Source organism: Poecilia mexicana, unplaced genomic scaffold, assembly GCF_051168715.1.
Source record: "Poecilia mexicana isolate PSO_F unplaced genomic scaffold, ASM5116871v1 scaffold_11, whole genome shotgun sequence".
In the NCBI taxonomy this organism is placed as follows: Eukaryota; Metazoa; Chordata; class Actinopteri; order Cyprinodontiformes; family Poeciliidae; genus Poecilia; species Poecilia mexicana.
This window is the reverse complement of record NW_028263380.1, coordinates 7,272,601-7,292,851: the sequence shown is the minus strand read 5'-3', so window position 1 is coordinate 7,292,851 and position 20,251 is coordinate 7,272,601. Positions and strand designations below refer to the sequence as shown.

At 42.5% G+C, this 20,251-nt stretch overlaps 1 protein-coding gene across 4 annotated transcripts in view; it reads left to right on the top strand.

Annotated features, from left to right (window-relative positions):
- nhsl3 (NHS like 3) overlaps positions 1–20,251 on the top strand; it is a 47,499-nt gene that overhangs the window by 1,443 nt on the left and 25,805 nt on the right. The window contains exons 1-2 of one of the 4 annotated variants that reach the window (XM_088010114.1): positions 3,586–3,952; positions 4,419–4,813. In XM_088010114.1, the coding sequence (XP_087866240.1) occupies positions 4,582–4,813 (232 nt within the window). In that variant the 5' untranslated portion in view covers positions 3,586–3,952; positions 4,419–4,581. Of the gene's footprint in view, positions 1–3,585; positions 3,953–4,418; positions 4,814–17,044; positions 17,894–20,251 lie in introns of those variants that run through there. The other 3 variants (XM_015012004.2, XM_015012007.2, XM_015012008.2) reach the window with 3 other exon arrangements.

The window sequence follows — 20,251 nt, the reverse complement described above, 5'->3', positions numbered from 1 at the left end:
GGCTGCAAACAGATGCTCAATTGTACAATCGGACATGTTTGAAAAGCAGAAGTGCAGCCTCCTGCACAATCAGAAGCAAGTGGCTTCTGGACGTTAAATCAAGGACAGAAAACTTGTGTTTTCCAGCAGCCATTGTACAGCGCATAGAGCGGTAAAACCAGCCGACTGAATGTTTTGGAGTTCTGCTGGGGTTGCTAGGTGACAGGTGGAGCTCCGCTGGGGTTTCTTGGTGAAGGGCAGTGCCTGCTGGTTTGTGATGCTACATTTGCAAAGTTTTTGAAACAGCTCATTTTTCATACACCTGAAAACATTGATTTATTGCCAAAAACAAAGAGAGAAACAAACAAAGCAGTAGAGACCCAAATGGGAAGTACAAAAATGTGCAAAATATGAATTTAGCATTGAGGTCCCCTTAGAGAACATTATTGCACAAACAACATCATGAACACCAAGGAACACAGTAGAACCATCAAGAAGATGAGGTGAGTTCTAAAACAATATCAGGAGAAGAATTGATTGAACAGCCAAACAAAGAACTATTTGCAGTTTGCCACATGCAATGCACAACATATTGGCCAACTTTCACTAGAGGGTACCCTGGTCAGATGAGACCAAAATTAAACTTTCCAACCAACGTGGAAAACACCATAAATGTAACATGGTAAACACTATGTCAGAAAACAAACACTGCACGGTAGGCTGTGCACACCATCTACACTGTGAAACACGGTAGTGGCGGGGCGGGGGGAAAGTGCCAGTCTTGATGTAACCCACATCTTCCATTAAAATTTGTGATCATGGAGAAGAGAAATCTGTGTTTGTTTCAGAACTTTGAATTCCAACAAAATACCTTAAAATCAGTTTGAAAAACTTGAAAAGGTATTCCGGTATTGCTATTGTTTGACCAAATGGCACGACGTACAACCTTGTAATCCTCCACCAGCAGGAAGGAGGCTTGTAAAGAGGCGTCCCCTGTGACTGTAGCAAAGAGGCGCCGATTATCTAAGGAGTGATTGGCGATACATTCCCCAGTAGGCTCACAGAGTTCTATGGGTTAATGATTTTGTGCCTCTCTCCACACACACACACACACACACGCACACGCACACGCACACACACACACACACACACACACACACACACACACACATTCCCAGAGGGACCTTTAGCAGACACACTGAAGATGACTGTTTTCTTCTCTATTGCCATGGAAACGTTAAACATTTCAGTCTGTTAAGCACAAGTCGACGGAACTATGACTCATTTTAACCCCTCCCGGCTCGGCCGCTTACAGTACCGAGCCCGCTGTACCTCCCGTGCTTTCCCACACACACTGGGACCAAAAAAAACAAAACAAAAAAAAACTCACGTCAGAACCCTCACATGTCATTAATCACCTCACTTTCATAACCTGCCAACAGGTCTGATACATGGGGGGAGTTAATTAAGTTTTAATTACTTTAAATGGAAGCAGAATGGTGATCCGTCACCCCAATCTAACGGGGACATAATGGACACAGTGTACATTCATTCTCTCTTGGCTGAAAATCTTCCTCTGAATTTTCCATTGTTTGCCGATGGAACATGACAAAGACTGCTGCTGGCTAACGCTGCGTGGAAAGAAAAAAAAGAAAAAATTGGATAGAGAGGAGGCGACCTGAACCATGTGAGATCCATGTGTTGGAAGATCTTTTTTGCCTCAGAGGTGGACTGACAGTAAAGGGTTGAGGCAATGTGTCAGAAATAGCCCAGGAATCCCGACGGACAGGTAATCTGCAGCCTCATCCCAGCGGCTAAATGAAGACACTGACCCACAAGTCGCTGGCTAAATATGGAGGAGATGGAGCGAATTAGTCTCTGGCCGAGTTCGACTTTTCAAAAATGTTTCTGGCACAACTTCACCCAGTCCCGAGGTGGGTGGAGAAGGTCACAGATCTGCTGAGGGGACAACTCAAGCAACACTTGAAGAGCTAACACACAACTTGACGAAAGCAACAAATCGAAACGCGTCTACCAATAAAGCAGTTTTTTTTTTTTTTGTATTTTAGAATTTTAAGTCTTAGCAAACACAGCTTTTACAAGAAATCGGAAGTGTTTGGTGTGTCACAACAACAGAAATTCAACCATCTATTGTCTATAGCCAATTGTACTTGCAAGGTTTGGTGCCTGTCTCCAATAGCCATTGGCTGCGAGGTAATGTCCAGCGAACATTAAGAAATGACAAGCTATTGGGATTCTGACAGAACCTCATTTCATATAAATGGAAGACCAAGAGACACCTCAGACGGGTCAGGGATAAAGTTGTGAAGTGTTATACAGGGTTGGGGTGATGAAACAAAAGTTTTAAGCATCTCACAGACCTCTGTTCAATCTGTTATCTGAGAATGTAAAGCGTATGGCACGATTACCAAGCTGCGGTGAGAAACCCTCCATCTAACCTGACAGGATGGGCAAGGAGAGAATTAATCAGAGAAGCAGTCAACACACCAAGAGAGCAAAAGAGAGAAGGGTAACTCTTAAACATGCACTCCACTAATCTGACCTTTGTGGAAGAGGAGCAAAAAGTGAGCAATTGTTTTCAAAAGAAAGTCATAAGAAGTTCATCAAGCCATGTAGGAGACTCCAGCCGCGTTTCCATTACAAATGCGTGCAAAACTTTGTTGATATTCTGCTAATGTTGAAAAAAACAACAATTTCTCAATTGCTGTGTTTCCATTACATAAGAAACGCAATTAGTTTGCTCACGCTACAAGTCATTAAAAAACACGCGCTGCCATGATCTCCCCCACCGTCCCGCCCTTTCCAACTACTTCCTGTCGTCATCTTCTTCGTGGTTTAGAGCCAGCGGCAACATCTGGTTCTTGATCATGTGACTAGTGCGACGTGAAAAAAAGTGTTTCCATTACAGTTTAGCGAAACTAACCGATTTCGATACTTGCTGAAAGAACACAGCTCAACCCAGCGCCAAAACGTTTTGTAGAAATTGACTTGATTCCATTCAAATTGTGCAATGGAAACGCAACTCTGGTTTCTATCTATCTATCTATCTATCTATCTATCTATCTATCTATCTATCTATCTATCTATCTATCTATCTATCTATCTATCTATCTATCTATCTATCTATCACCAGCCATGTTGCTTCAGTAGCTACAAACCACAGACTACTTACCTCCAGCCCCCTCATCTCTGATGCCGCTGCCCACCAGCCCACCCACAAAGCCCCACACCACAGCGCAATCTGTAATTCATGACGGATTTCTTCCACAAAGTTCACTTTAAACATGAATGCAAGCAAAACATGACCGACTCACAGGTAACTGGCCCCTTGTGACTCACCCTACCTGTCTCCCTAATTACGTGTGTGTGTGTGTGTGTGTGTCACATTTAACAAGAGGTGTCAGGTTTCCTCTGGGCTGCATGGGGTCAAGAGACAGCGTCAGGAAAACTAAATATCTCAATCATCATCTGCAGTTTTCTTGATATATTTAATCCAGACTTTTTTTTTCTCCCACAAAATAAATGTCCAACTCAATCTCAAATCAGCATTTTTTTTTTCCAGTGATGGTAACCCCATGGGGGCGGCGGGGGCTACACCGCCACCTAGCACTGTAACTGGAAAGAAATCAAAGGGCTAAAGCACAAAAAAGTGCAGAAGGAAAAACCGCTGGTGATCCCACCGAAAAGCTAAAAAGTCAGTTTGGAATGTGGAGAGAAGCAGGCAGCGCCGGGACTGTGTGGCCGACTGCAAACAGCAACGCGAGAGGGTGGAGGAGAGGCTGTCTCTCGTGCAGAGGGGTGGGACGGGCTGTTTCACAGAGCATGCAGCTTCATTCACTCTGCTAAAAAACACACAGGCACACTCGCCTATCCCTCGGAAAGCTGTTCTCAGGGCGAAGGGGGAAAAAAAAAACAAGGAGCAGCAGAAGGAGAGGACAGAACGCTTTGCTGAGTAAGTTGCTTAAGATTGTGTCTTTTGCAGATTGTCATGCAGCAAAAGCAAATGTGTTAGAATTGCAACGGCAGGTAGAGGAAGCGTACTGTTGACTGATCCTTTTTGGTTCTGTTTTAGTAAAACACCAGGCTTTTCCTCACTCTATTTCTGCTCTTCCAGCTCATCCTCAGTTACTTTTCTGCTTGTTTGAGCCGCATGTCTGCTCGCAAATGCGATGGTACAAAGATCTGGCTGTGCAGGATGGGTGTGTGAGGGATGTGAAAACTTCAGCTGGACAACGAAAGCATGCTCAACATAATGCAGCTGGGGTCTGTCTGTTTTTTTTTTTTTTTCCTCTCTGCCTGGTTTATTTTCTAGTTCTAGTTCTTCTTCTTGACGTCTAACTCACTCACCCCTTCCCTGCAGCTTCGGTCTCCAGCCCTACTTTGTGTGTCTCATCCTGCTGATCTCACTGTTATCCCAGGTGGTTGGACAGTCAGGAAGAACCGATACCAGGGGAGAGGCCTGAGAGGGACTCTCATCGAATCTTGGAGAGAAATTTCACATCCGGTGAATCGTTCCAAGCGGAGACAACTGAAGGGAGTGTTGGGGGAGGAAGATATCTACCCACTGGGACCAACCTCATAATGTCCCGGAGGAGGTCTACAGGTGATCTGGTGCCCAGGGACATCTCTGAGATCTTAGCCAAGGAGGCGAGGGCTCAGCGTGGACAGAAGAAGTCGGGAGTCTCCCTGGGACAAGCCTTCAGCTGGTTGAGGAAGAGCCGGAGGAAGAAGAACCTCGGCAATGGGGTGAGCCGTAACCCCACCGGGGTGGCGGATAACAAACCGGGACTTCTCAACCACGACGCCGCGAAGGGTCAGTGTCCTCTCATGCCGTAGCTTCTCTGTAAATGCTTCACTCCACTGCAGCTTCAGTGTCATGATGGTGTTGTAAAACTGTGAAGATTCTGAGTGTTGGAAACATTTAAAAATTAAGAAAGTTCCTCATTGGCTAACAAACACAAGGCAAACTTCAACACAAACTCTTCCTGTCGTTAAAGTTACGATGCAGATTTTCAGCATGAAGGTGATAAAACGAATCCAAACCTTTTTTCTCATGGGGTAAGATGGTTTGTTTTTATGTTTTGTCCTAGAAAAACATGCATGTTGCCGTGTGATGGACTGGTGACCTGACCAGGGTGTACCCCGACTCTCACACGTTAACCAGCACCCCTCCCAACCTTAATCAGGGTTAAGGGTGTAAGATAACTGATGGATAAATGGAAAAACTTGCACATAAATGATTTCAAGAGGGAAAAAAAATATTTTCAAGGTCACCGTGTTTGGTCTTATGATACCTCTCTACAGGTGCATCTCAATCAATCACAATATTATTGAAAAGTTAATCTACTTCAATATGTCGGTTCACCTATTGAAACGCACTGTCGTATAGATTATAGGTTACTTATGTCTACTGATGTTTTTAGGCCTTTATTTCTGTAAATTATGTTGATTTTCCACTTATAGCTCATGAAAGCATAACATTTAGCATCATTAAATGCTTAATAATGTACTTTAAGTCAGACAGCTGCATCAGAACGCATGTCAAATTTACTGAGACGTACCCATATTTTTCTTTTTATGGCCCCTTTTGCCATTTTGCACCTTCATTCCAGACTGAAACTTTGTCATTTTCTCTGTTTCTACTTTCATTTCATAAATAATATTTTAGGTAGTTATACACTTTTACTTCTCCCCTCGTTTCCATTGATTATTATTACGATCACTTTGCTGCAGGCGACTCTTATAAAATATGAAGGTGTGTAGGATCTGGAGAGATAAATACGATGGAGAAAAAGTGCAAAAAGTATTTTAGATTTTGTACCGAAGGTAATAAAATTGTCAAAAACTGGGAGATAGTCTTTTATTTCAGCTCCCATAGGAAGCTCCGAAGCAGATGCTAGCGTTAGCAGTGCTAGCAGCTAACGGTTAGCCAGTCGCAGTATTTTCGCAATGCTGACAACTTATTTTTCACCGAGACGTATCTGCCAGCCTAATGAGGAACACAAGAACTACTGCTTTTTACTTCAAAATAAAAACGTTGAGCAGATTCCTTACTGTATCAGGCTTAAAACATTCATAGTTTATTTAACAGGCTAATTAACAACAACAACGAGACAGTGCTTTGCAACTGGCCGCTTTTCAAGTAGCCAAAAAATATATCCATTAAAAAAGATTTTGCTTAAAACACACACACACACACACACATGTTTGTGTTGCTATCTTTGTGGGGACTTGCCATTGACTTCCATTCATTTCTACAGCCTAAACCTAACCTTTACCCTTTTCCTAACCCTAACCATCAAAACTCAATTCATACCTTAGCCCTAAATCTGACCCCTGACCCAAAAACAGGGCTTCCCCTCGTGGGGACCAGGCTCCGGTCCCCACAAGGAGCAATTGGTCCCCACAACGTAGTATATGTCAGGAAAATCGTCCTCACAAGGTATTACAAACAAACGCGCGCACACACACACACACAATTTATCTCTTTCTTAACCCTTGTATGTCGAAATGGGGTCCAACCGACCCCACACACGTAAAACCTGTATAATTTTCCATAGACCTCTACGTTTGCCTCAGTCCTCGCACACACAAGGGTTAAATGGTTGGGTGCAAAGCGATCTGTTACGTTTGTATCTCATCACCATTACTGGCTGACAGGAAGTGCGCCAGTGGAGGTTTTCTCCATTCGCTGAGGGTCTGTCGCAGCTCGTCATTGATGTTCCTGTAGAGTTACTTTTTTCTCTTGTAGATCAGCTATTTTTAAGTCTTTCTTGTTTCTTTGGCAACTTTGTTATGACTTTTCTTTTAATCGCAGCCTTCACGGTGATGATTTATATCTGAGGAATGTGTTGATAAAAGGTAAAGAGGGATTTATTCTTGGTCAAGACATCTGTCTGCACATCTGTATTTTGGCCAGTGACTCACTGATGCGACTCGGGTCTAATCCCCTTTTTTCTGTTTACTGGTGCGTTTGCTTGGTCGGCAGCACAGAGATTACCCACACTCCCCATTTCCTGTTTTTGTTCCATCCCTTTAGTATTCCCTTTCTCTTTTGTCGTTCTGCGTGCGTGTGTTTGTGTCATTGTTGTGAATTCAGATTCACTCCAGGACTTTTATTGACTTGTCCAACCAAAAAGCCAAACTTCAGAGATTCTTTAGTATGCTCAACATTCTGGATGGGTAACAGACAGTGTCTCCTTTAGAAGCCAAAGTTTAACTAATAATAGTGCTAATAAATCCTTAGCAGAGGATGTGGTCAAAGGCTGATGCTGAAAATGTGTGGGAACCATGTTTTTTTGGCATTTTGTGTCAGGGGTTTTTTCCAGCATAAGCCTGAAGAGAAACACATCAAGAGGCACGACAGGCAACAGACGGAAGAGGTCAGATTCAGATAGGGCAAATTATATTTAGGACTTCCAGCTTGTTCCCTGAAGTGATTTTTAGACTTTGGTGAAGAAACATTGCATTAAAATGCTTGGTTCAACCCGATGAACCTCAGACTTTGTTCACTGCTTTCCTGTCCAACTTAGCTGAGCTTGTACACAGAGAACTAATCTGTATCGCTTCTTTCTTCTCTGTGGTTTTAGGCGACCTGTCTATCCTTACCAATGTTACTACCCCACTCTTGGTGAATCACAAAATTTTCTGGTTTAGTTTAACTAGTCACACCAAGCCCAGTTTAATATTCGACTTGTAAATTCAAGAAATTGCTTTAATAGAACTTCACCGACAGCATAACGTAGGCTAAACAATGTCATACAGAGACACGCCATTCGATACAAGAATAGATGGGGAACAAAGTTATTGACATCTATCTACTGGTCTGGTAAAAGTTACCAAGTCATTTCGAAGAGTTGGGAAGACTCTAATGAACCCACAGTAGGAGCCGAAACACATAAATGGTGAAAATTGGAACAGTGGAGAACATTCCCGGGTGTGGCAATCCTTCCAAAGTTACTCCAAGAGTACATCGGCGACTAAAAGTAATATCTAACCCAAAGTATCCAAGGGAAACTTCTGAGGCCAAAACTCCCTCTAACCAAAAAGGAACATAACGTGTTTCCCAAGACTTGTAGGAAAAAACTACATGGACTGATGAGACGGAGGGAGAACGTTTTTAGAATTGCAGCTGGTATAAAACGAACAGCATTTAAGAAAATTAAAAAAAAAACACCATGCTAGCATTCAGACATGCCGATAGTATCACGATAGCGTCGGGTTGCCTTTTCTCTTCAGGATCTGGATGACTTGCCATAATTGGTCAGACTATGAATTCTGATTTCCAGCAGAAAACCAAACACAGGAAAGTCAGGTCATCGGTTTGTGAGCATTTCAGAGTGACGTCCTCGTGCAAGCTGTACTTTATCACTACAAAGACGTCCAGACTCAGAGCTGCTTTCGACCATTCATGATCACAAGTGGAGACAACAATACAGCGACGCAGATGTGATTTTTCAAAAATAAAGCCCACAGTGTTGGGCAACAGCCATGCTGTGCATCATTGACACCAATATGCATGAAATCTGTGTCAGAGACTCGCCAAGGCATTTTGTCAAATCATTAATGATGAACAAATCATGTATCTCACCTTCTTACTCTTCTTGTCTGAAATGACATGGAGGAATTTAAAGGTGGCTAACTTAGTGCGAACCAGCCAAGCAACATCATTTTTAATTATTAATATAATTATATTCCTCTACAATGATTTCTGAGTCTTGTTTACTTTTTAAAACCAGTAGCTAGAGATCACTGGACTCAATAGATCATCCCTATGACATGGCTTAGACACTCTGATGATCAGGGTTGCACCGACTGCAGGTTTGTTCCCAATCACTGATCTTTAAAAAGCTTGACAAGCTAATTTAGATTTTGGCCAATTGCGATTTTTTTTTTTTTTTTAAATAATTGACCTTGTGACCAGTCAGTCTTCTCTTATGACAGAGCAAAGAGGACAGTGGACCTTTGTGGAAGTAGATAAGATCAATGGATTAGATCACATTTGGGTGATCGGTAATCGACCGATCACCCAAAATTAAGGAGGGATGGTGTGCCCCTACTTCTGATGCAGGGCGGTGGCTACATTGCTTAGCAAGACAGGGTATTAAAGGGTTTGGCTCACTGTTCCCTTATCTTAGGCGATTGACCTTTTCATAAAACACAGAGATGGCAAAAAGTTGCTCAGTCCCAACTGGAAGGGTTTTGAAAAATTGCACACGTACAGTTTCTTAGCACCCATCACCAATATCACAATGACACGTTCCCTTTCACCAGAATGTCTTAGACAGAGTTTCTCTAAGTGTGCACTCTGGTCAAGTTTGTATTTTAGACATTTCAACTCTTTCAGGCGCCCTTTTGAGTGTCCGCTATGTTTAAAGGACATTTGATTTCGCTTGCCATGTTGTTACATGAACTAACTAAAATATTCAACTTTATTGTGTTTGTGTTGCTGATTTTCTACTTTTTCAAATCGAATCAGACATTCGTTTCTCCCTGTATCTCTGTAAAGCCAACTTGTTGATCCTCCTCTCAATCCCTTGATTCGCCTCAGAAGCGCCACTCTGCAGTCCGGCTTTGGCCATCAGTTAGACGTTGAAGATCCTGTCCAGTTTGTCCAGTCTGTTTTTACGTGCTGAATTCCTCTAAGCGTGTCAGCATGCGCGTGCACGGCAGCCGGGATGCCAGATTGGGTCCAGAGTTATGCGATGCAGGGGAGAGATTACAACGAATCACAAAGCCCTATTCATCCTAAAGAGGACTCTTAGGGAAGCACTCTCTCAATGCTTTTTTAATTAGAGTAACTTCTCAGAGCAAACACACACACTCACACATGTCTTCAAGCCTCACAGTCTCCATGTTTTCATCAAACTTAATACTTTTTTTTTATGGTTTTTTATTTGCATCTGAAAAGTGTTTTGTTCTGCACTTCACGTTAACAGCTGCGGCTGTGAGCGCGGATGTCCCTGCATGAACGGGTGCAACCCTGTATCAGAGGGTGTATCTGTGTTTGTGTGTCAGCGGCATATTGCCGGGGCTTTAGGGCGGCGCCCGCATTCATTACATCACCTCTCCGAGCATAAGGCCCTTAACAGAAAGCGCTGCGACTACCTGCTATGTGACGCATGGCGCTGTTCAGACCCTGAGGTCATTCTCGCAGTCCCACGTGTGTGTCCATGTGCGCAGACATTGTCTCCTGCATGCGTAGAGCCTGCTCCGTGTGTCACAGACCCAGGCCTCGTAAAACTGTGCTGGTAATGCATGCCATTCCTCTTTGCTTGGGTTTTCTTTACATGCATGTGTGTGGCTGCCACATCACAAAACACGGTCGGGGTGTGTAGATTTACAAACTGTAATGCAGATTACAGGGCCTGGCAGAGCAACCGAGCTGCCAACGTCTCATTACACAGACAACATTGTATATAGCTTTTAGTTCTATTACAGGCCACAACTCAGAGCGGCTTTAATACAGTTTGGCAGGCTAAGGGCAGCGACCGAAGTGTGCCGGCGTATACAAGTTTAATGCAACCCCACCATGATGTCCCTGTGCAACCATCATTAACCACACACACACACGCACACACGCACACACACACATACACACACACACACACACAGTGCAAGCCAATGAGAGAGGTAATTTTACCTGGGTAAGCAGATACCTTCGACCCTCATCCATCACCGCAGACCTGAAGGTGCGGCTCTTAGGTAAATGTCTCCCAGGCAACGACATTGCGAGGAACGCTTTACTGTGGCAGGAATACAGCAAGGCAACAATAAAATCCGAGACATTCATCGTCCTTAAAGGCCAGCTAAACGCAAGACTATAAAGTTTGTATATTGGATTGGAGTAAATCTAAAATACACCCTCATTAGGGTGTGGTACGGCAAATGTCAAAACATCCTGAAAAATGGCTAGAGCCATTTCTATCTAATTCTGAGTGGCCTAACGGCATAAAAATAACTGATTTCTTTGTGTGTGCTTTCGCAAATAAAATACACATTTCAAACTCTGATCAAATTTACTGTGGCAATGGTTTTTAAATCAAGAGTCTGCATTTACAACTTTCAATCATATCTTTTTTTTATGACTTTTTGATTGCCCTCTTTTGTCTTTATTCAGCTTTGAAAAATCTGATCTAAAATTTGGCTGGTTTGGTTCTTAAATCCGGTTCACATTCAGCCAGAAGTTATACAAATTCACTATTGGTTACCACACTTTTATGTTGTCTAGATAGAACCAATACTTTTTTACATGCCTTTTCAATTAAATTTGTCTGTGGGACTCAAATTAAAAATGTTATGTAATATTTACTCCATACCAGTAGGTGGTGACAACATCATTATAAACTACATAAAATGCAGATGGACGTCCTTAGCAAGGCCAAATCAGTGCTAGGCAAAACAATCTAAAAAGTCTCGTAACATCACTGTAGTTTCTATGATGGCACTTTGTCACTTTTTAAAATAATTTGTGGTTAATCAAGTTGTCAGAGGCTATATATTGTATTGAGAACTAGGGTTGATTAAATGTGCTCCATAGTCATAAAGAACTGTGAAGTAGCCTTTTAGCTTAGCACCAAAAGGAAACTCCAGATTACATTCCTTAGCATTGCTAGCAGCTAATACTTAGCCCAGCTTCGGTATTAAGTTGTGGTATTGGCTACTTCTACTAATTCAAAACTGTAAATGTGTAGCCATTTCTCCCAGTTTTATGAATTTAAACATTAAAAGTACATGTGATTGATTTAATGAGAAACATGCTGTCAGAAGTGTCGATAAACAGTTTACACTTTATATTTTTGGCGGCCATATTGAAAAATAAACTTGGAGACTTTAGACTTTTATAGTCGGAATTCTCATTTCATTTCCTTCTTGTTGTATTTTCAGCTCAAAATGCCACGATGTCAAATTTGTCAACAAAACATGCCAACTCGAGAATTACTTCCTTTCACACTTCAAAATAAGAGTCTCAGACATATGACTTCAAGTCCACCCCATTAAATAGCTTATACCTGCCTCATAACACTAAGTCATCCTGATGACAACAGCGTCAGGATGACGCTGAAGTATTTTGACCATGCTGCTCTCCTACTTTTTGTTAGCCTTACTTTTTAATTTACTGCAGAGAAGCCCGTTTCAAAAAGTAAATTTAAACAGATTTTTGTCCACTTTTACCAAAAAGAACCCCAGATGCAAATCAAATGGACATCAATGGCAGTTAACCAAATTCACCCAGCTTTTTCTTTATAAGGTTAGTGATGATGTTTTGTTTCATTGGACATGCAGGATGTTTGAAGTGGTGTAAGAGCAGCTGGAACACATCAGCCTGGACTGAGGGAGTGGGTCTCTGTTTACACTGAGATACACAGTTAATTTCCCCTCAGGACAGTCCGAGCGTGTGTGTGTGTGTGGGTGTGTGTGCGTGTGTGTGTGTGTGTGTGTGTGTGTGTGGCTCTTCTTATGTAACACGGATTAACAAATACACCTGTTGAACTCTGCTTATTCCTTCCCACTGGGTTTCTCTGTATGGATAGGATAGACGACACAATGACAGAACAACCTGGGAGTTTAGTCAGTCTTTAGCAAAGTAATCGTAAATCCTCTGATGATTTCTGCATGTCAGAACCCAAAGGAGTGCTGCTTAATCTTCTGCTTCTCTGGGTCTTTTGTGTCTTCACAAACGCAAACTCTGATGTTTATCTTATGCGGCTCAGGGCACCTTACGGGAATTATCACAACATCTACGACTGGCAGCAAATTTAGCAGCAGTGATTTGTCTCAGTGCCTCCCTTTGCCCCCTGCTGGGATTCGCGGTGGTAGTGCGTGTGTGTTTGAAGTGCACACCTTGGAGGGTGTGCATAAATGGCACGCTGGCAGAAGCTTCGACTGGGTGGCTAATTCTCTCTGCTGCTGGAGATTAGCCTTTTGGATTTCATCCCTCTTTGAGGTTTACCAAAAATGCTCTGTGTTGAGATTAGACCGATGTTTTCGTCAACACCGGCACCAGTCGCCTGTTTGTGCTGCAGCATGTCGAGGGGATTAAGTGATACCTTATATTCACATCTTCATGTTCGAGTCCAGCTTAGCCGGTAAACCCAGACGCAACGTGGAGATTTGCACTGCTGCTTCGAAGGACTAGAAGTTAGGAAACCACTTAAAACATACAGAAAAATGCCACAACTTTCTTCTTTGAAACTTTCTTTCCTACGAGATACCAAAGAAAATGTCTAAGCTATTTTTCATCCATACAAAAACTTTCAGGATTCTGCATCAGAAGCAGTTTTATTAATGAATGGTAACACAAAGGAATTCTCCCCACTACTGTCAGGTTTATATATTTATTTGGATTTAGAGGAAGGCAAGAATATTTTGTAATCTGGGGAGTAATAAAATAAATAAACAATAAATGATTTTGTACTGGGAGGAAAAAATAAAAACATCACCAATCAGACAAAAATGTATACTTTTTGTTGCCAAGTACGCATCCACTAAAATAAAGTGAGAAATTGCCATTCAAAAGGTTAAACAGAGCACAACATGTTTGCTGTTATCCTTCATTACATAACATCCTAATTGCACTAAAGGTTGTGGTTGTTGCATGAAGAAAATGTAAAATCCACATATTTCTTTTAATCTGTTAATGAATCAAAAATATTCCACTCCCTTTCTGGTTGAACAGCAACCTGAACTGTTATGGCGATGGCAGCGCTTGGCCACTAGATGGGAGTACTGAGTTGACTTGTTGATTTTCAGAACTCGTCTGTAAAGACACGAATCAAGGTCAAATTTTGCAAAGGTAACAAAACGACGGATAGAAAGATGATTGCTTCTTCTTTCAATAAGTCTTCCCACGCCGTTTACGTCGACGGCATTGGAAAGACGCAGAAACAGACAGAAGCAAACGGGGGCATTCAGAGCAGCATTCACGTCTTTTCACGCTTCTGACAGTAACCCTGACAACCACTTTCCCCGACAGCAACGTGTCTCTACACCAGACTCCTTTAATGTGTCCACACACACACACACACACACACACACACACACACACACACACACACACACACTGTTGTTCACCTGCGAGTTTCTTACACCTGTCGAATGGTGACACGTGTCACAGACTTTGATGGTTTTCCCATTGAAATGGATCTGGGGCGTGTTTTGCATGGCGTTTTGCAGCTCAGGGTATCTAAGTGCGCTCTCTGTGAGACAGTACTCTACCAGCACAAATGTACTGGGCGCGGTTCTGCTGGGGCTGCATTAAGAGGCCGCATGATAGCAGATCATTTTACAGCCCGACACCAACGCTGAGTAACGTCCGACACAGATACATTCCCCTCTTTCTCTCTAAGCAGTCATATTTCACCGACAGAAAAACTCTTCCTGCTCCTCGGATTAACAATCGATACCAGAAAAACAAGGCACTGGAAATTTATCTTTGCCCTACGCTGACTAAACAAACTTTTAATGGTAATTAAATATATTAAGTAGTTCTTTGTCATTGTTGCTTAACCCTTGTGCGTGCGAGGACAAAGGCAAACGTAGAGGACTGTGGCAAATGATACAAGTTTTACCTGTGTGGGGTCAGTTGGACCCCATTTGTAAACACAAGGGTTAAATATTCTGACGTGTTTGGAAAGTGATTTGTCATAGTTGTATCATCTGGTATTATTTATTTCAAAGTCAGTAAGATTTACCGATCTTTGAATACGAATAAGTAAATTTAAGTTACAAAAAGGTGAAGTTAGTTACCTTTTTCATGTAATCAACCTTTTGTGAAGAAAAATATATCCATTTTACTTTTTTTACTAAGTACATGTAACAAAAAGTAAAACTTACCTAATTTATTCAAACCTATTTAGCTTTCTGCTTAGCATAATTTACAAAATATAGATGATAAAAAAATGCACTTGCATTCACGGTGTTTGAATTTACTTTAAAATAACGTTGGTGCAAACTGTGTGAGGGTTTTTTTTTATGTGAATCTGACACGTCAGTTTTTCAGTGAACAACCCTGTCCGCCATCACTGCTAATCAGCTTTTTATTTAATCTCCTCTGGCTGTTCTCAGCACATCAGAGAGGTCTGGGAGAAAAACATGAACATGGCGTCCACTTTGATGAGTGCACAGCTTAATTTTCTCGCCCTGCCTCCGCTCCCGCTCGGCTCCTGTGAGAAATCTCCCGTTTCTCACATGGAGGTTAGCGGCGACTTCCGACCGGAACGGTGCGCGTGCCGTCTTCGCCCTTCCTCGCGTTTCTCTCCGACGTGATTCTGGGCGAACGGTATCGATTCAGAAACTCCAGAATTAAGGTCATGGCGACGGAGTGGCAGCAACGGCTGCAAGAATGTCCAAATATCTGTGAATTACAGGAACTGCTATATTTGCATTTGTGGCGCCTCTTAACCATCTAACCTTTTGATGTTTTGCTTTTTTTGGTGTGTTCAACTACATCTTGTTCACTGGATTGTCTGAATATCAAAAACTACAAAGTAGTTTCAAGGATCAGTATTATGTAAAATTGAGATCTACATCATGTTATATTATTCATCAAAAACATGCCTGGAGTTTTGCCTTGATTCTTTCATGCATGTTTGAGAAATCCTAAAGTCTCCTGCGGCAATCACTTAGCTGTGTAAAACACCTCGGTGGGCCTAGCTCCGCCTTCAAGACACAGCTCCTCCTCCTCATAGCTGCAGTTTCCAAACTTCCGCCTCACAGAGCGACTCCCCCAATCGGCTCCTTCAGACTAGGCAGCAGCAATTAGCAACCACCTGGTGGAACTGTGCATCTGCTGCAGCACTGGTAAAAACATTGTTAAAAAGTTAACAGAGGAGCAATGTTGTATTCACTTCCTGTATTGGAAAGAGCAGGTCTTAAAGAGACGGAGGCCCAATTTCAAGGCAGTAAATTACAAAGTCAAATTTCTTTTATTTATTACAATAGTTTCTTGATTGTGCTCTGAAAACACATAATGCTTCCCCTTCAAAGTAAAGTACCTTTTTTTTTTTCCTGTTCTTAGATGTTTGAATAATCCTATTAAAACCTTGTATGGACAGATGGACAGAGCACCCAGTCAAAGTTGACACTTGCATCCACGGACATCTTAAAACATTTACATCTCAATAAAACCAAAGTATCTTCTCTCTTAAATAAGAAAGGCAGTAGCACTAAAACAGAAACACCTCTTGGGATTTTTGGGTTTCGTCTCCAAGAAAGAAGGCGAGAAGAAGCAGAATCTGAGGGAGAACCTTTATGCCTTTTTAATAAGTCACAATGTAAGAGAACTGTATGGTTATGTCTTGTTAAGACGAGAAAATTTCTCATTACAAACAGATATTAACAAGAAACTTAAGCTGTAGCGAGTTTTGCATAACCTGAAAGCTTTTTGTTGTAACGACAAACTGATCCTGGATTAATTTACAATCTCTGGCAATTAGAAACAAAAATTATTATTTTCCAAAAGTCACACCTAATTTCCTTTTCTGTTTACCAACATCGACTATGTTCATTGGTATATGGGATAAAATGCCACAAAATCCATTTTATATAAAGTGGTTGTTAACAATATCGGTTTTATTTAATGGCACATATTGTTCACATCAATGAACGCACAATGTTGTCATAAATATGTCGGATTTAGCAAAATGCTAATTTAGGTGAAGTTGGGACTTCCATACATAGACCCAACTTAACAAATGCGAGAAGGTCCAAATGGGTTTAAATGGGTTGAACGTTTCTGAAAGCCACAGAAGGCGTTTTGCTTTAAAAAACAAAAGAGACTGATGTGTTGGTGGGTCTCTTTTTAAAAAAACAACAAAAGAAAAACAACCTTAGGGTCTAAAATTCCCCATTATCTTTTTCGCGTACCCTATCTGGCTCCGTGTCTGTATTTTCTCCAAGCGTAGCTGGAATACTCTCATCTCAAAGCCAGCTTTGATCAGTGGAACCGGCTCTCTGGCCTACTTTTCCTCAACCAGAGTCTGCATGTGTACGTTCAGAAAAATCACAGCGCATTATTAAGCAAGTCATGGCTGTTTACGGGTCTCACTTTTCCATCAGACAAGCACGTTTGATGTGCCGCTCTCTTCCCGCCGGTTCACCTTCTGCGTGTGTGTGAGAGAGAGACACACACGGAGGAAACTGGGTTCCTCCAAGTTATGTGGACATGACCTGCCAGCTGCGCTTGTAATGTTTTGCAGCACAAACAACCGATCACCTCTCACACCGAGACGGTGGGAAGAAGAGGAGCGTGTGAATTATTGAATGATCCGTACGATGGAGCTCAGCGTGAGAGAGTGCTCGGATGTGTGAAGGCGCGGTTTGAGAGTGCAGAGAGGCTGAGGAGGAGTGGGAGTGGCACACACACACACACACATACGCGCGCGTGTAACACACTTGTGCGTCTCAGCATTGGACGTTGCCATTCCGTCAGCGGCTGGATGCACACGAGCAGCTGGGTGTCAGCTCGAAGACGCTCGACTAATTTGAATGCGTTTGCGTGTGTGTGTGTGTGTTTCCTCCTCTTTCTTTTCTGGATCTGCATGTTTAATAAGAGCTCTTGTAGGAATGGTGTCAGTAGGTCTGTAGCTCAAACAGTCAACAGCCCGGTGTGTTTGGAAAGGTGGAATCATCAGGAACGGTTTGACTGGCGGGATTCGGGAATGCCTTGCCGACTTCCACTCAAGGTGGTGAACGTGGATGTAAAGTTATCAAGGAGTCAAGATGCTGTAGACGCACTTTAGGAACGGCCCCAGTATGGGGAACAGCATCCAGAAGAAGAAGAAGAAGAAGAGCGGGTCGACCGAAGAGGGTTCTCCGTCGGTGACCCCGAGTCCCAAGCGGCAAAAAGCTGCAAGCTTTCGTCTGCCGGGACGTGTGGACAGACAGACTCCAGGTAGGAGGACAGCAGAAAGAAAGAAGAAAGGTGTTAGTATTTAAAAAACAGCTTTAAAAAAAAGAGATGAGAGTGAAGTCATCTTATGTAGTTTGTCGTGTTTGTATGGTCATATGAAGCCTTCTGTAAGCTCTTTTTGGTGACTTTATCCCCATGCTGACTCTATCTTAGTCAGCTTCAAGCATTCCTGCTTATTGCACAGGCGTACAAAAGAATGTGTGTGTTAGCAAAAGTGGATTTTTTTCCTTTCCTCCTCATTCCTTGTTTTTTGGTCCACTGGTTTGGACTTCTTGCTGACAAATAACTAGTGGAGCATTTTGCAGACCGAGTCCGACCACATCCTCTTCCTTCCTGGTGCTAACACAGTCTGCTGGACTCAATCTCAGTGCAAATAGTGGAAATCTCTTTTTCCCCTGACTGTGTGGAATGCTGTACCTGCTATGGAAAACTGATCCTTGTCTCTGTTAATTGTTCCCAAAGCGACAAAAAAAGAAAAAAAAAAACACCACCTGACGAACTGGTTCAACACAATCGCACATTGACAGGCATGCAAAGATTTTGAGATAATGCTCGGTGGATGTGAATTGTTTTTGCACTCAGGTTCTGCTGACGTAACCAGTTTCTCAGAAGTAGATTTCCATTTCTTGCTTCTCACTTTGAAGGCAGTGGACATTGTTTTATTTAGGGTTGTCAGGGTTTTTACTGCATCCTTCAAAAATCACACCTAACGATAGAAATGCTGTTGTCCTCTCAGCATGTGCTGCATCAAAATCACAGTGGATTGTAATATTTGGTGTATTTGGAGTGTTGCCGTATTCCGGAGGCTGCTATTATGACGAGTCCTTGAGAAACTTTAGAAGTTATTTAATTGAAGTTTCACTGAACAAAAAGCAAATGTCTAACAGTTTGTTCTGATTTCAGCTGACTTAACCTTTCACACTTTCCCCACTGTGAGTGAACCCTGACCATGCAAAGTCACCACCTATCAGCAAGACTGTAAGACTCAAGAGCGTTCCACGGTTAAGATTACTACCTGGACATATGGGTCTACCGAATTCCCACTCCGCTAGCTGATAATATTTTTGACAATTTGCATGAACTCTTGCTGCCCTTGATGCCCACAGCCGATATGGATTTAAATGACTGCCTCATATTGGAATTGAAAGGGCAACAATCAAACGGCTGAAGAACATCCAAAACTCAACACGCACGTCACTGCAAACCAAAGCCTGAATTTTAACACCTTTCAAAAGGCCAAAGTGTAACAAATTAGTGAGAATTTATGTAAAATGTGGAAAATGTCCATTAGCTGGAAAGGTACCCAAACCAGTTGATTGTAGAAAGACAATGAATCAGCTACTCTCCACGCAAACCTACTATGGTCATCACCAGGCAAAGCACGTGTACGGTTCTTTCTGCAAGTCAGACAATGTGTCCTTGGGCCCAGAAACACATTAACGATGTCCCCCAGAGAGGTTAATGTCTGTGGATATGTATGTGATTATCACCTCTTGTTCCACTGTGTTCACTTCCTCTTTCACTTACGGTTCACACAGAAACATGTGGAGTGAATGCATTCCCCTCATTCCATCCTTATGCGTGAGCAACCATTCAAGACACAGACTCACAGTTTCCCCAAACATGGAAAAGCATGGGGGAAAAAAAATTAACTTCCTACTTTTGATCTGAGGTTGGCAGCCGTTTGGAAACACCAAGTTCCAAGAATAAAGCATAAGGAAGTGTAGCTTTCTCGATTTTGTTGGTAATGAAAACTGAAGGACCGCATAGCGTCTCATTGTTGTATGGAAAGATTAACTCGAACATTTATTTCCTGGAATGTGTTATGTTACTTCCCATCTTCAAGCAACTGGACTGACACCTTTTTGTAACCACACAATGCAGCTGTTTCAAATCAATTTCCCATCCACTCTGCACAAGGTCCTTTAGATGTCACTCTTTTTCTCTTTGCAAACGAGCTGTCTAATAAAACGGCACTACTGCGATGCTGAATTATCACTGGATATCCTTGAAATACCATCCCTTCTCTGGCTTTTCTCTCCCTTCCCACTTCCCTCCTCCCGCCTCGCTCAGTGACGCCATCTCCTTGACCTTCGATCGCTGCCTAACGGGCTTATCTCCCAGCGTTTGAAAGGTGAGATATTTGGATGCGAGCGCACCAAGACTTGGGCTCATTCAAAAGGAAGCGAAAAGCTGTTGACAGAATTAGGGAGGGAGGATGGAAACAAGAGCAGAGATTACAACGGCGAGGGAAGACGAGAAGAGAATGTGTATGGTCTTATGTCTAATTCGGGAATAAAGCCGCCTGTTGACGTCCCCGCCATTTTAATTTCAGCTGCC